At 39.7% G+C, this 16,856-nt stretch overlaps 1 protein-coding gene across 2 annotated transcripts in view; it reads right to left on the bottom strand.

The window, feature by feature from the left end:
* Positions 1–15,657: 15,657 nt before the first annotated feature.
* LOC124118347 (28S ribosomal protein S15, mitochondrial-like) overlaps positions 15,658–16,856 on the bottom strand; it is a 122,240-nt gene continuing 121,041 nt past the window's right edge. For both annotated transcript variants that reach the window (XM_046480440.2, XM_046480441.2), the window contains one exon: positions 15,658–16,417. In XM_046480440.2, the coding sequence (XP_046336396.1) occupies positions 16,022–16,417 (396 nt within the window). In that variant the 3' untranslated portion in view covers positions 15,658–16,021. The remainder of the gene's footprint in view (positions 16,418–16,856) is intronic.

Below are 16,856 nucleotides of genomic sequence, written 5' to 3'. Positions count from 1 at the left end.
CTCGGAAAGGACGATACGCTCGGATTCCAGCAGCTTGAAGTCGTCGTAGTACTGTACGTTGGCTAATGAGATGTCCCAACGCTGTTGCTGCCGTCGCCGTCGCCGTTACGAATGTGTTTCGCAGATTAATGAGCCGTATCTGACCCGTCTTCCAGTGGTGTTGTCACACGGGGTCGTCCGGTTCTAGGCCTGCCCTGTGTCCTCCCTGTCTGCCTGTACTGTTGAATCAGCCTGGCTACTGTCAGTGGTGTACAACCAAACTTTCTGCCAATTTGGACCTGTGTTGCCCCCATTTCAGCCATACCGATGGCTCTCTCTCTCTGCTCCTGTGACAGTCGTGGCATTTCTTTTGTGTGCTTTCATCACGTGTGGTTATACCATGCACACGAACGCATTTATACAGCTTACATGCACGTGCTGAAACCTGTTTCACCATTTTTTTGTCACCGCACGTGGCGCGTTCGGGTTGGGTGTTTTGGGGTACCTGTTCCTGGGCAGCCATATTCCCAATACCTACTTTCCACCAGTTATTGCTGTTTTTAGGAAAATTACAAATTGCCAACCTATACTTTCTTTTGCCGCTTAGTTTAGTTTACTAAAGGGAATAGTCAGTATCTCTTTATGGTCTAGTGCTAACATCGCCCATGAGTATGTCTGCTTTTTCATTTCCATAAATTATATATATGTGAGACGGGATCCAACCCAGCTCCACCTGTTGCCCTTGGTCCGATAGTTTTGTATATTCGTATAGAATATTGTTGACTGTGTTTGGCCTGGAGTTGGAGTTTCTGCCACTGATGGCTTTGAAGTGCACTCAGCGAGTCTGATAGGACGACTGCCTTTACTTCGGGTAGTTCCGGTATGAGTTTGAGTGCATGATGAACTGCCTCCAATTCAGCAGTGAATACAATACTGACTGACCATCAGGCAGGCGAACTGAATGTGCTTGGGGTTTGGAGCTGTGGATACGTAACCAGCACTGTTGTTGATATGATTCTTGGATCCATCAGTGTATATATAGGCCCAGCTGTCCCCGGTAGTTTGAATTTTAGTGATAGCTAATGATCGTAGTAGGGTTGGGTTTTCTTTTTTAGTGACTTCTGATGTTAATGCAGTGTCAACCTTTGGAGTCCGGGAGGTTGTTACTTTTTGTGGTGACTTTCTGGTGGCTGCATGGCATCACGATTGTTGAGTTCTCATACATGTATCCAAGATTTATTTAGTGAGGGATTTTTCCGAGCTAAGGCTTCATCTCTGTTGTTTTTGTCTAGTCAAATCTTTTTCACCAAAGGGTTTGATGTCCATCGCCAGAATGATAATATTGCCTACACTCTCCTTTCAATGGGAGTTCTCCTGTTTCTACTTGCAGTGCTTCTAGTGACGTACCTGTTGCTGCACCTGTGGCTGATGAATATGAAATGGGTGTTCTGCATCAAAGGGACGGCATTCTGATTGGTTAACAGGAAGGGACGTGCTTCTGATTGGCTAATCATGTCCAAGACGGTGACATCACACTAGAAATAGAGATCAGTAGCCATGAACCAGTGTATTTCAAGGTGTGGTGCGATAACCGGGAAATCCCGCGCTATAGACAGATCAACGGTTACACATTCAAACATGGTCTAATAAGTATCAAAATCTGTAGAATAGTATGTATGAAATTCCTTTGAAATAGTGAGGAAGCAATGTTGTCCGTTCTTTTATGTTTACATTAGTTGCATAGGTAAAGGAGAAATGTTTTGTTACTGTGAACAGAGTGATGAACTAGGACACATACCAGCCTTGTCCACTGAAGACAATCAGCTGTGTAAACAAACCTTTGAGGAAGGCAGTCCTCTGTATCCACGGGTTAACATAAACGCACAAGTACGTTTATCACTGAATGTAGCCCAGCCCCGTCTCTATAATTATGAATGACTATGTAGTGGATAAATATTTAGGCTCTATTTACATCATGTAGCCTTCATTTCACATGTAACCATGCCTGCTGACGGATGGAAAGCATATTTGTCTAGTATTTATTTGAATCCCAAACACCCAGCCTCCTTTTCTGGCCCTGCTAAGTTGTATCACATTGTGAAAAAGGAGGGGAAATTTGATATTAGTTTACATCACATCAAGAAGTGGCTGGCATCACAAGATGCCTATTTGCTTCAGCGACCTTTAAGATACAAGTTCAAGCAGAACAGAGTGGTGGCTTCAGGCCTCAATGCTCGATGGGATATTGACTTGGCTGATGTATCTAATATAGCCTCGGACAATGATGGTGTGAAATACTTACTCATAGCTATAAATGTATTTACACGATTTCTGTGGGTGGAGCCCATTAAAAATAAAACACCAGATGCGGTCATTAAGGCCTTGAAAAAGATATTTTCCCGCGCTACCCTGCCACAAATTATACGATCAGACAAAGGGCGAGAATTTGATAATAAGAAACTGAGGTCTTATTTAAGACACAAGGGCATCACTTACTATGTCACACAGAATGAAACCAAGGCTTCTTATGCTGAGAGAGTGATACGGACCCTCAAGAAAACGATGTACAGATATTTTACGTTCAAACAAACATATCATTATTTGGATATTTTACAAGACCTCGTCCAGGATTATAAACACAGACCTCACAGATCGTTGAACTGAACAGAATCCTCAGATATTAATCAAACTAATGAAGCTCTAGTATGGAAGGAACAATACATTGATGCTTTGACGAAACCGGCAATATTGAAAGTTGAAATCACACAGAAGTCAATGAAGAAACCCTTTAAGTTTAAAGTGGGCGATCAAGTGAGACTGTCTCATTTGAGACATTCATTTCAAAGAGACTATCAATAAAAAATGGACTGAGGAAATCTTTATCATAAGAAGAAGGTACTATCGTGATGGTATACCAATCTATCTGTTGAAAGATATGGCAGAGGATCCGGTTCAAGGCAGTTTCTATATAAATGAACTACAGAGAGTAGACAATCCTGCTGACACTGTGTGGAGAGTGGAGAAAATACTCAAGAAAAGAAAGAGATCCGGTCAGAATAAAGTGTTTGTGAATTGGATGAGCTTTCCTAAAAAGTTTAACAGTTGGATCCCAGAAGCTGATCTTCAGAGTATATAAGGGTCTTCCTCTTTGGAAAATCTTCATTTACTCTCCGCTCGTCATGAAGTCCACATCGTGTCCTGATTGTGGGAGACAGTTCTCTAGACATGATAATATGCATAGACATATGAGGCAGATGCATTCATATCCTCCTTCTCCTCCTCCGTGAACCTAACCTCCTCCGGGAACCTAACCTCCTCCTCCTCCAACACTAAACGAACAGTTCTCTACTTTACCATCCCCTCTAATGCAATGGTCGTGGGTCCATCTGGTTGTGGCAAGAACAGAACGATCTGTGAGGTCTTTGGTTATAATCCTGGACGAGGTCTTGTAAAATATCCAAATAATGATATGTTTGTTTGAACGTAAAATATCTGTACATCGTTTTCTTGAGGGTCCGTATCACTCTCTCAGCATAGGAAGCCTTGGTTTCATTCTGTGTGACATAGTAAGTGATGCCCTTGTGTCTTAAATAAGACCTCAGTTTCTTATTATCAAATTCTCGCCCTTTGGCCCCATGGCTTCCATAGCTGTGCACAATACTGAAGTGAGTGAGATGGATCGATAAATGTTTGGTAGGGCTTTGTCTTTCCATTGCTTTAGAAGCGGGATAACTGCAGTACGTATCAGGTAGGTTTTTCAATATCTCGTGACTGGTTGTGTCAAGACCAGGTGCAGTGCCTTTTCTATGTTGTATCACATCATCAAACTCTGTCACAGTAAAAGATATATTGTATACCAGATGCTTGCTTTTCGCGGCTGTTTTGATATCTTAAGCAATTTTTCATGTTTGAATTCTTTGCTGTAATTTGTGTTGATGCTGGCAGATGAGAAGTGTTTAGCAAAAATGTTGGCCTTTTCTTAGACTGTAGGGGGCGGTCGGGTAGCCTGGTGGTTAAAGCGTTCGCTCGTCACGCCGAAGACCCGGGTTCGATTCCCGACATGGGTACAATGTGTGAAGCCCATTTCTGGTGTCCCCCGCCGTGATATGCTGGAATATTGCTAAAAGCGGCGTAAAACCATACTCACTCACTCACTCACTCTTAGACTGTATGGGCGTTGGCTAACTTGGGAATATTTGTAGATTTATGCTTACCCCTGATTGCGTGTATTTTGCTCCAGAGTGTTTTAGCATTTGTTTTTTCATAAGAGATTTGCAGATGGTCTGCTATGACTCTTTTTTAGAATTGTCTATGAGCCGTCTTACTTTTGTCTTGGCTGCTTGGACTTGGGTGAAGACTGAATTGTCCCTTTTTGACCTATTAAGGGCTCTATTTCTCACTCTCCTAGCTTTTGCTATTTCTCTGTTCCACCATGGTACTGGAGTTTTGTTGGCTTTTTTAAAAATATAATTTTCAGCTGCGGCAATAATTGCTGAGACAATTTCTGAGGATTTGAATGGCATCCATTCCTTCCTGAATTTAGGCCTATCTGCCTTTGCATAATCCTATGTGGGCTGAGGATTGGGCTATTCCCATAATTGTGAACTACCTAGGTCCAGTAAGTGAGCAATGGGAAGGTGGTCGCTTCCCAAAGTGTCATTATGGACTTGCCATTGGCAATGTGAGGCGAGGTTGTTGGTGGCAATTGTGGGATCATTTGAACTCCATGCTTTGTGAACATGGTCTTAACGTGTGTGGCTGCCGTTGTTTAGAGTTATGAGTTTTAAAGTGATAACTTGGGTTTCAAGGTTTCCTACATTAGATTCGATGTGTTAGAGGTACAGCTGTCGTGGACAAGGGTGATTAGTCCTCTTCCCTTGTTGACAGGCTGTTTCTGTCTTTTCTATATTAGGGGTACCCAGGTAGCATGAATTGGCCCCTGTATTAGAATGACATGCAGCTTGATCACCTATTTTTTTACGAGTGCATTTAGTTCGTTGCTGTGGCTCTTAAGGCCATTTGCGTTCCACTGTAATAATAGCAAGTCCATGATTGTTTAGAGCTCATTGAGTTTTAGGGCATACACTATTTGGGAACGGTTTCTTGTTCCTTTGTATTTCAGTATTTTGAAAACCAGTTCGAAGATGCGGGTGGCTTTGGCTTTGGAACTGATTTTCCTGCTTGTCATTTAGATCAACTTTGTTTGAGATCTAAGCCTTTTGTTTGAGTAGTAGAAGCCATGAGGTTTGATTTGGGGGCTTTGGTCTTCTTCCCCTTGCGTGTAGCAGTGACTTTGTGTCTTTGAGCAGTGTCAGTGCTCACAGATTCGATTGTCTGCTCAGTAGAGTGATTAGTAGTCACTTGGATTTTTCAACCTTAGAGAGTTGAAAACACATTACTAGGACATTTTATGGTATCCCATTTTAGTTTGATTTTGCTAATGCTTTTTGGCATGTCAATTGATTCTGTAAGGTTGTCCCAGACAACAACGTAGCCTCTTCCATAATTATTTATCCTAATATTTTTGTGCTTCAGCTCTTTGGGAATATCTTGAGCTGTTAGGATTTTATTTAAGATCTTGGGAGAAGTCAGTGCTAAAGACTACTTTTTCCCCATTGGGTTTATGACCTTTTATTCTGTTTTGTCTTCGACTCTGATGAGACCATTTTTTTTTTCTTTTCTGTTTGATTTTAGCCTTGGGTGGGCTGGATCGAGCGTGTTTTCGTTTAAGCATGCCTTGAGCACTGAGAGCATGGTAATTGATTTGTTCTTTGTTTTTAGTTCTGGGAAATGCGAATCTGTCCTGAAAACGGTCAGGGACATTTAATGAGGCTTGACTATAAGTCACTTTGGCTGTTTTTCTGGAAGTTTTTTTCTCTGGTGACCAGAGTGAAGGGATTCCCTTCAGTTGGGTTGGGCTGGCCCTGGTGAGCGCGGAGGGTTGTGTTCAAGGCAATCGGAGGTATGCAATCCACTTCATATTCCAAATTGTATGATACAATGGTTTGGCCAGTCTTGAGCTATGGGGCATCTATCTGGGGTCTATGTGACATTTCTTCTGTAAATACTGTTCACCATCGTGCTTTGAGATTTTTCTTAGGGCTGGGTAAATACGCTCCAAATGTTACTGTTAATGGATATATGGGATGGATTCCCCCGATAGTTAGACAGTGGATGTGTATTGTTAGACAGTATTGTCATTTTACTAAAATGTCCCTTAGATGAAATAAGTATGTTTTTATGTGGTCTGAAAGGTATGCTGGTGGACGTGTGAAAAACTGGAATTTTTGTGTGAGGGCAAGGCAAACGAATGGGGTCTGAATATTTCTGAGAATGTTAGCGTGAAAAGTGTAGTTGTACGTGTGAATGATATATGCATGGGAAAGTATGTGTCTGATTGGAATGAACCCCGTTATGCAAGTCTGTCGGAAGAACGGGTGGTAATAAATTACGTACGTATAGAATGTTTAAAGATATGTATGGGTGTGAAAGTTATGTAAGTATGTATATGCCTCATTCTTACCGCTCTGCCTTCTCCAAATTTAGATCAGGTACTGCTCCTCTGAAGTTGGAAACAGGCAGATATTAGAATATGAATGTGAATGAAAGAGTGTGTTTTCAGTGTAAGTAACGTATTGTGTACAATGATTTGCGTGAAAGTTTATACGAAAAGGTCAGTTTAGGTATTCCAACTTTCTAGAGTTATGCAAAACTCATAAACGTATTGTACTTTTTAAATAAACTGACGTCCAAAAGAAACTTTACCAGAGTTTGAAATCACTCTTGCTCAAAACAACAAAACATACATGCATGGAGTAAAGTGTATTGAGAAGAATTATATATCAACATAATCAACACTGAAAATGACAATCATACCGCGACCGAGAATGACGTCAGAGCCCCCCAAAGTTTGGTGTGGTACAAAACTCGAGGTCTCAGAATCATGGACAAAAGGCAGAGTACATAAACAATCGCTCAGTTCAATAACAAGTCATTGTGTGACCACCAAATGCCTCAATACATGCCAAAACTCTTCGATGCACAGAAAAAGTCAGTCGTCTGATGAGGTCACGTGGGATTTGACGCCATTCTTCTTGTGGTAGTGTGGTCGTTGTCGAACACGACGATCCATCAAGTCCCAGAGGTGTTCTATGGGGGACATGTCGGGTGAGCGTGCAGGCCACGGCAGGACGTTGACGTTGTTGGCTGCGAGAAAGTTAGTGACAATTCTGGCTGTATGGGCTCTAGCGTTGTCATGCTGATTAATGACACCACGTGGCTGCTGTTGGAGAAATGGTAGGACAACTGGACGAAGAATGTTATCCATGTAACGCTGAGCTGTCAAGTTTCCGTCAACGATGACCAGCGGTGTCCTCTCCTGCCCACAGATCCCTGCCCACACCATGACACTCCCTCCACCATATGGTACGACCTCCTGCACGCAACACGCCGCCGTTCTTTCACCCCTTCAGCAGTAAACAGATTGTCTTCCATCAGCCCTAATCATACAGAATCCACTTTCGTCAGTGAAGACAACCCTCTGCCAGTCACGTCGTTGCCAACGTCGTACAGTCCGGGCCCATCTCAATCGCAGACGACGATGTTGCGCTGTCAATAGCTGTCCTCTGTATGGTCTAAAAGCCCTGATTCCATGAGCCCTGAGTCTCTGACTGTGGATGTCTGACTTGCCGTTGCAATCGTTTTATACCCTTCCCCGCACGTGCATTTGCAGTTGTCCGTGGTGCACGTGTTTTTCACTTTTTTGCATGTTATCTCGCAAACATGTAACAGACGATTAACATTTTCTGCATACACTATAGTTGTATTTAGGTTATGTGTTTTAGATAGACTTCATCGTAAAAAATAAAATATTTTGTCTGAAATGTATATTTTCAGTTGGTAAAGTTTCTTTTGGACGTCAGTTTATTATGTATATTTTACAGCCAAAACCTGCTTTAAAATTATCCATCGAAAAACAAAATTATACGTCTAGTGATGGGTAGTATATTCTATATACCCCTTTTACATTAATATATTCATGCTGTATATACTGTGATATATTTTAAGACTCTCGTAAGCCTTAACGAGTGGCTCACTTTTATATCCTGTTATATGCATCTATGTAAATATTTTTGTGAGGTGAGTAGTATAGGTAATGGTAATTCTGGCTCACTTCCACTGGAGTCAGACTTATATACCTATACCAAGACTACAGGGGGAATTTTTTATGTGTAAATGATGACGCGATTCAACGGTCGTCATGAGATTAAACTAAATTGTAATGAAAATGGCTCTAGCTCACCACCACTTGGAGCCATTTTCAAACCTATCAATGCTTCTATGATATAAATTTTTATAGGTAATGGTGATTCTGGACCACTTCCACTGGAGCCAGATTTATATACCTTTACCACCACTACAAGGGGAATTTTTTATGTGTAAATGATGATGCGATTTAACAATCGTCATGAGATTAAACTAAATTGTAATGAAAATATTCTCTATTATTTTTATTCATACGTATACCATTATTTTTAACAAAGTGATATTCAACATTTTTACTAAGTTCTTCCTTCATTTTAGTAGGAGACCAGACTATATACTCTTCTTGGTAATTGGAAAGAAACAATTGATGACCGTATTTGGTTGGTTTGATATCACTGATATAATATATACCCTGTGGTAATTCTCTCCATTTGATAATTTTGTCCCTGAGCATAAATTCCATTATTATATATTTATGTAAGCATTCTTCTAAATGTTGGTTTTGACACGGATTAATTGTTGTCTCCCCTGTTCTATGACCTTTTTTTCCTCATCTTCGCTACTAATACCACTGGTCTTTGATCAAATCTCCTGCTTCATTGCGTTGTATTTGGTGAGTTCTGACAACACTAAACGAAACTCCTCTTCGGATATCTTACAATCAGCCATTGCTGTTGAAATATGATCCTCAGTGCTGTTCAACTTTGCTTCGGCGAGTATCCGAATATTATCGTGTTTTAATGCTTTCTTTTGCAACTTACGAGAAATGAATTTTATCGCTATTCCTGCCAGTCCTGAGACTCCGGCAGTTATTTGCATGCCAAGTACGATAGGCGCGGCAATTATAGTTGATATATAAACCAACACCGGCTACACCGAGTGCCATGCTAGCCGTTACAAGCACGGTGTTCGAAATTCATCAACTTCATCGAGCGCTGGATATAAATCCATATTATTATTATATCATATAATAGTCTTTAATTGGTCTTGCTTAAATGTTTTGAGAGTATACATCAACCTTATCAAATGTATATTATACAGCATGAATATCTTAGTAAGAGAAATACTGCCACTTTTAATAATTTGGACCCCATCAAGGGTTCAAATGGGTGTTACTCCCATATAAATAATACTGCAACGTTGACGTTGGTGTTTCTTTAGCCATTTAATCGATAGACATGGTGATATTTCGAAGGCATCTTCCGGTGCATCTCCGAACAAGACTTCAATAATAAGCGTAGAAAGATTAGGTATTGCACTCAAGTTCTGTTTAATATCATTGAGTTCAGTAACCAAATTAAAACTAACATTTTTTTATGCCAGACGACTAAATAACATATGACCTGGGTTTTCTGGCAGGGGGGTGACTAACACACTTTTTCTTTTTGATGGGATATAAGCCCCAAGTACGATCCCACTATTTATTATCTTAGTTAAATTATGTGCCTTACCAGTCATCACATATGGTGGGGTAATGACAATATTCAATAGCCACTCGATGTTTGCTTCGACCATAGTTCATTTATTATCATCGTTGTGAGTAAGATTATAGAAAGTGTTTTTATGGAGTCTTCTAACGTCGACATCGCTTAAATCTCCTAGATTACCTGTGAATGTAACTTCTTTCCGCTTGTATACATTATCTTGTAAGTGTAAAGCGTATAACTTACCATCGGTACCGGGTTTACCAAATCCTTTTGTGTCTCCGAGATCGGAAAGCCCAATTGTATTACATTGTCTGAGCGTTCCAGAGCCTGATGAATCAACCATTATTTATAATATGGAGTGTTACACTCAAGTATCCTATATGTACAGGTTGATGTTTTACATCTAATACAGAAATTTTGAGGTCTTAAATCATACCACGCTTTAATTTTTTATATTGTAATGATGAGAAAGATTCCGTTCTACTGCTATTGTATTTTTTTATCTTTGACTGGAACAGCTCTGAGTAGAGTTGAAGGACTTTCTAGTTGAATATTATCCGTCGTGCTTATTTGATCAAGATGGATGCACAACTCTTTATAGGGAACTAAATCAGGTAATTTATCTCCCTGTGCTGATGTCATGATTACTGTTATTTCTCCTCTCCATGCAAGTGTAATTCCTAAGTTCATAAAAAGCTTTACACCCTTTTCTCCAGCGTTTAAATTCAGTATCCCATTCGACTCATTTTGTGTGAGACTAATTCCATTAGGCTTAAAAATTTCATCATTGAGTGAGCATACACTGTAATACCCATCAGGTATAATAATGTATTTGTCAATAACATCATTTTCACCTAATATATATATCTCATTATTACCTCTTGCAGCACTTATATTTAGTCCATCGCGGGTAATACATTACATCGCATAGAGCGACTTCAAGTTGTCCATCCGAGTTATCGATAGTATGAAGCAGTTCAATAGACTGACCATTTGTTATTCCTGGGAGTGTAACATACATATTAAATATACAAAGATACTATATCATAACTTAAATATGAAATCAACTTACATTAGTAATCAGTCGATTTTAGTAAGTGCCTCTGGTGCTATTTTTTTGGTTAAATTCCCTGATATCTTTGAAAAATACAGGGTCACGGCAACTAGTGATAAAATGGTGCACGATTGGTTTCATAATCAAATGCAATTTTGGCAGAACCAGTTAAACTTTGCCATATGGTGTACCACAACGGGATGTGGTGTATCTCTTTATACCCCAGGATTTGAACTAAATAAGTCTGTTTTATCATTTCACGTGTACTATCAAATTAGACGTATACTTAAAGAAATTAGTGCTCCATTACCGCTGGATCGAGCATGGAATGCATCAAATAATCCATACAATAGGTGGGCATTCGAACGTATTTGTCAGGAATTTAATTTTTTTACGAGTAAAGATTGACGTCTGAGTGGAGTTAACCATGGTCTAGGTATTTCGTACGCTGGTGCACACTCTGTTAAAGAAGTCAGCGATGATTTACTGAAAAGGGGTCGGCTTCTTCCGAGCTTTGCTCTCTCGAGTAACGAGTGGAGAGATGATCGTATGAACTTTAAGGGTGGTGTTGCTTTCACCATCCAAAAGGTTGAGCAACCACCTGAAAATGCTTGGAATGAATTTCTTAATATTAAAACAGAAAATAATTTTACTAACCCAGGAGTTGTAAGAGTTAATGAATCAATAAGAACTTATGTATGGGCAATTCTTGGTGCACAATCGCAAATACTAACGGGAATCATCGGTTCTGGGATGGCGCTCGATGCGCATAAACAGTTTGTTGCAAACGTGGATGTTATTAATTCACCAGTTGACATACCATCTTCTATAAAGCGTTATCAAGATGTATTACAGTACGCTCAATCCAAAGAAGACTACGTTTATGCACCGGGACTCTACATGTCTCCGAGTAATATGGAACTTAAGATCGATCAAGTGATTGGCTATAATAATAAAATTGTTATTGCTACCGATCAACAAAAACCAGGTATAAATTCAGATATTAACACCGAATTAATAATGCAAACAAACACAGGTGAAACGGGAATAGTCAAGCCACAGACACCACGTTTCACAACCATCTACTAACGCACAACCACAAGTGCCACCACATATTGCGGCTAAAAATCAACAACATATCGATGAAAAAACAGGGCTTATAGTAGGTGGAGTCGCGGCTGGTTTGCTCATGATTTGGTTAATGAACTGATTTGGATAAATAGTCTTTAGCGGATACGTACAACAGCCCTGCAATTGCTACAATCAGTGCCCACAAGTTTTGACTAAGCCAAGTGGTGGTCTTAGCTAATAAATTCAAGAGCCAGGAAACAATACTCCCTATTATACCGGGAAGTGTAGACGCGGCTTTCCAAGCAAACTTTCCCAGTGCTTCTCCTAATGCTTTTAAATGCTTTTTTATCCACTCTTTTATACCACCCCTATCACTAGGGGGTGTGCAACCTCCTGTACCACTGGTTAACGCGAGAGTCAAAGTCGATATAATAAATCCCAATGCGGTTAAAATACTGGCAATGGTTATTCCCTGTTCTCTGAACAATGTTTTAATTTTATCGGCCAGTGTCGTGTCATCGTTGAGTACTTGATCGATAGTTTCTCGAATTCGACTTATTTTTGAACGAAGTGCCTTTCTATTACTGGAAGCAGCTTCGAGGCGGGCTGATCTTTCGTCTTCTAATTTACGCAATCGTTCTGCAACGGGACGTCTCCTGAATTCATCACCCGCCTGTTCAAGTTTTGTTTTCTCATAAGCTATATGCTTGTCGAGTTGATAGCTTGGCTATATTATTGATGAGTTCTCCCCGCATTGTTTGCATTGCCTTGTCAAGACCTCGTAATTCCCTGATACTGAACTCCTAGGATGGTACACTGACCGTGGAATTATCGTAGTAGGTATCCAAGATTTCTCCGAGTCCGACCGAGGCCACCTTCAAGCTTTCTTCCAAATTATCTTTGTCTATAGTACTGAGTTCATCACGCACAGTCCTGAGAACCTTAGTAGTCTTCGCGGAAAGTTTTTCTCGTCGTGGGTAGTCTACAAAACCCAATTCATTATGAACAATATCGATGCCATGTTTAGCGGCTATCGTAGACAAAGCTAGGGGCTTACGAGTACGATAATGCAGAAGGTCAATATCAGGTTCACCGCGTATTCTCAGTATTCCTTTCTATCTATCGTAAACTTCGAATAGTCACAACCAATTGGGCCAACATCTTTAAAGGTATCGTAATAATCATTAACGGCTGATTGTAAAAGTTCATCGTTAAGATTTATGCCACCAAAGCTGGTTTCATCAGTACCCTCTTCGATTGTACTAGGGTTATCAAAGTCATCTAGATTAAAATCATCCATTTTTATATTAAACATAAGGTTACATAATTTTAATATAACAATGTCTTTGCAATACGGACGCAAGTTAAACCCACAACGTAGACTTTGAGATCCATTAGGGGTCAAAGCAATTCGTCAGTCTGTAACTATAACTAATAATCCTAGTACCATCAATCAGAATCAAACACTTCTGGTTTGCTTTCCTAATCCCGGCGCACACGATGTGTTAGTTCCGGGAACTGTCCGACTAGCATTTACGATTAGTTTGACTTCTGCCAACATTAACAGGGAGTTAGCAGTAATGAGGTTTTGAGTATCGATGATAGCGATGTATACTATTGTTACATGGATCTCTGGAGAACGGATAAAGAGCGGGAAAACATACAATACCAAGGTATTTGTAATAAGAACACATTGAGACTGCGTTTGTGTGCTGAAGATGTAGATAATACCGTCGTAAAAGATCTCGCTGTTGCCGGCGCACTAGGTAACCGATTCTATAGTCCGCTAGACTTTGAATTACTAGATTCCCACATGCTTTGCTGAGTATATCGACCGGAGAATGCTAAATATGAAAGCATATCTTTCTTTTTGGTTAGTTCTTTACTCGCACTGCAATCGTCTATTATGAAAAGGGTTGATTCTCCTTTGTATTTTTTGTGACATACTGGTAAACAGTCTTGTAAACGATTGCCTGGATCAACTCTGTGTACCCCATCATCATTCATCACCCAATCTCTCGATAGGTATGTTTTATTAACGCTTATAGTCGGGCCCAGAATAATAATATGATTGAAAACGTCCCGATAATGACTTTGTAAAATATCTAGAATAAAAGCTGTTTTTCCACAACCTGTTTGCCCGCAGATGATAGCGCAGTGCGGTTCTTTAGGTAAAACATAATTAATAGATTGCTTGCACGAATCGTCCATTCTGTATATTAAGTTGCGCATCCATAATCACGTACAAATATATGTTTAATTTACCAGCCGATTCCTGGAGCTTCGCTATCTGTATAGTGACACCTTCGCTAGCATTTTCTATTCTCCTCCCACTGCCGTGTAGTTGGTCATCGTCCGTGGTTCTCATGTCGAGCCATAGCGCATACTTCGTGGTAAGGAATTCAGCCAGGGATACATCCCCAAGAGACAGATCTTTCACGACCGCGTTAACTTCTGGGCTTCATTTTATAGAAGGGAGTTTTTTAATCTCATCCCATTGTTGATACGCTAGCATTCCTTGACTATATAGTTGATTAGGAACGCCCTTGATAGTCAATTCTACTTTTGTAATCTTGGGATTGTAGAACTTCTCGGTATTTCTTCATGTAGTAATACTATAGTAGAAGTTTTAATAACTGTTTACTGAAAAGGACTAGAATAGTGTCACTACAACTAAGTGAGTGAGTGAGTGAGTTTGGTTTAACGCCGCTTTTAACAGTATTCCAGTTACATCACGGCGTGTACAACTAAGTGCTAGAGGAGGCGTTGATGACTCACGGACAGGAAAGAAGTGAGGTTTTTCCCACTTTCACGCATGAGAGGCTGTGCTATTGCGGGTACAACTACTTAAATTTGACAGTGAAGAGGACTTAATCCGAAAGTTAGTTTAGTGTGATTGCAGCCAAAATACAGGAATTTGGCAATGATGTAATAGAGGTAGAGGATTCATAAGAATTATTTGATTTTTCAACCCATGAACATCCGTGTTAGAATTGGTCTTCAGAAACCATGCTTGTTGTAAGCGGTTACTACTTCAGCAATATGAGCTGCTTACACAATGTCCACAATGGCCAATTCAACGTAATTTGATAACGTTCAACTTGCTACTAGCTGTCATAGACTTGTGAAAAAAGCATGTCAATGTTTTGGTATCGAATGGAACTAGATACCTGATTTTCATCTTTATTTTGACCAATCAGAATCAAGAATCCTTTAGTGTCATGGTGGAACAATTTAAGACACCTCATATTTGTAAATTATATTTCAGGTACATGTTCATACCCTTGATATCAATAATGTAATAGATCACAATTTTTCATATAAATTATCTCCTTAGGGATTTTGTATGTAATATTTTAAAAACAACCTTGCTTCTGTAGCGACCATAAAATTTCTGAGCAGGATACTGATACTTATTTTGCTTAAATTAAATATGAACATGCTCAGCCCCACATTGGGCGCCAATGTAGCGGCCATAAAATTTCCAAGTCCCGTGATGGGATTCGAACCACGGACCTTCTGACGCCTTGTCCACATGACCAAAGAGGTTTACCCCGTCAGCAAGCTGACAAGGTAAGGATGTCATCTGTGGGATGACTCCACGCCCTGCTACACTTCCATGATAATAATTTTATGGACACACTCAAAGAAATTAACCTTCCATAAATTGGTAATTACACTCATTTATACATTGAATATCTGCAACGGAAGAATTAAGACAAAATTGTTACCATTCCAACTTCTAAATGCCACTCAAAGAAGTTAACGGAAGAATTGTTACTATTGTTGAATATTCCACTTGTTTCAAACAGCCAAATTAATATAACAGATGTTTTTTGTCAAAGTAATTAAAAAATACACTTTCCTGGTTCGAGCATAGATTTATTAGAAGAATATGAATACAATATAGCTGAATGAACTATTTTATGTCTACATCTATGAGAGAACATATTCACAAAATGATGTACGGGTAATTCTGTGAGCACATGTGGACCACAGATGCTTGCATCATTCACATGCAAAATGTTAGCTTCATATGACTTTGGGTTCAGAGGAGATGAAGATGGAAAGCCTAAAACTATGATAAAAGTTCAATAGAACTCACAGACAACTCACCTTGACACAAAACTTTAAATTTTCTGCTAGTTTCAACCTTTTAGTTATATATCTCACAAACAACCTGACAGCTTTTCCCAGAAAAAGCATCTTAGGTCCTGCCAGCCTATCATTTTTTAAGTAAATTGACCTCTGCCTTGGTCACTGATTCACGCACCTGCTGCTTCCACAGAAGCTCTCTATCAAGGTTTAGCTTGTCAATATCATTCTTAATGTTAACCAAAGTTTTTTGTTTGTACACCTCATAGTCCACCCGTTCAGCATCTAGTTGTTCTCGAAGTTCAAACAGTTTCTGTTTTCTCACATCAAATGCTGCCTTCACTGTGGAACTTCTCTTAAGGAACTTCTTGCTTGCATGGCCATGGTATTCCTGGATGGGGGCATAGCGAATCTTCAGTTCTCTCAAGAGCCAGAGGAAGCGCTGATAGTCCTCCTGGCGAAGATACTTCAGCAGCTTCTTCCTCATCTGTATCTTCTCCACCAGCTGAGCCTTGGTCTTCTTGTCCTGACATTTCAACATCACTAATCTCAAATGTATGTGGGAATAGTCAGTCATTTCTCCCGTTATTCCCTCATGAAAAATAGGCTTTACATTCCCCTGACAAACATAGGAGAAGCTAATAAGGTGAAATGAAGTATTTCAACTCTAATTGTGCTAATGACCTTACTTCGAGCATAAGTATAGCTTTTCTGCTTCGGGATTTACATATCCAATGCAGTACAATTTTAAACCAGAAACTCATGCCCACAGCTACTCTCAAAAGAAAGTAATGAGCACTTTGGGTCTAATGATTGTCTTTCAAGCTCATCCATGAATTTCCAGATAATTTCAAATTGAAAGCATAAGTGGTTATTTAAACATAAAGTTACTGTAGCATAATGTAAATACAATCTTAATCATACTGTTCACACATCTTTCACTGTGTGACTGTCTTTGACCTTTG

This window comes from Haliotis rufescens, unplaced genomic scaffold, assembly GCF_023055435.1.
Source record: "Haliotis rufescens isolate VD_foot unplaced genomic scaffold, xgHalRufe1.0.p SCAF_5, whole genome shotgun sequence".
In the NCBI taxonomy this organism is placed as follows: domain Eukaryota; kingdom Metazoa; phylum Mollusca; class Gastropoda; order Lepetellida; family Haliotidae; genus Haliotis; species Haliotis rufescens.
The sequence above is the reverse complement of the archived record's forward strand: the minus strand, read 5'-3'. Positions and strand labels throughout refer to the sequence as shown.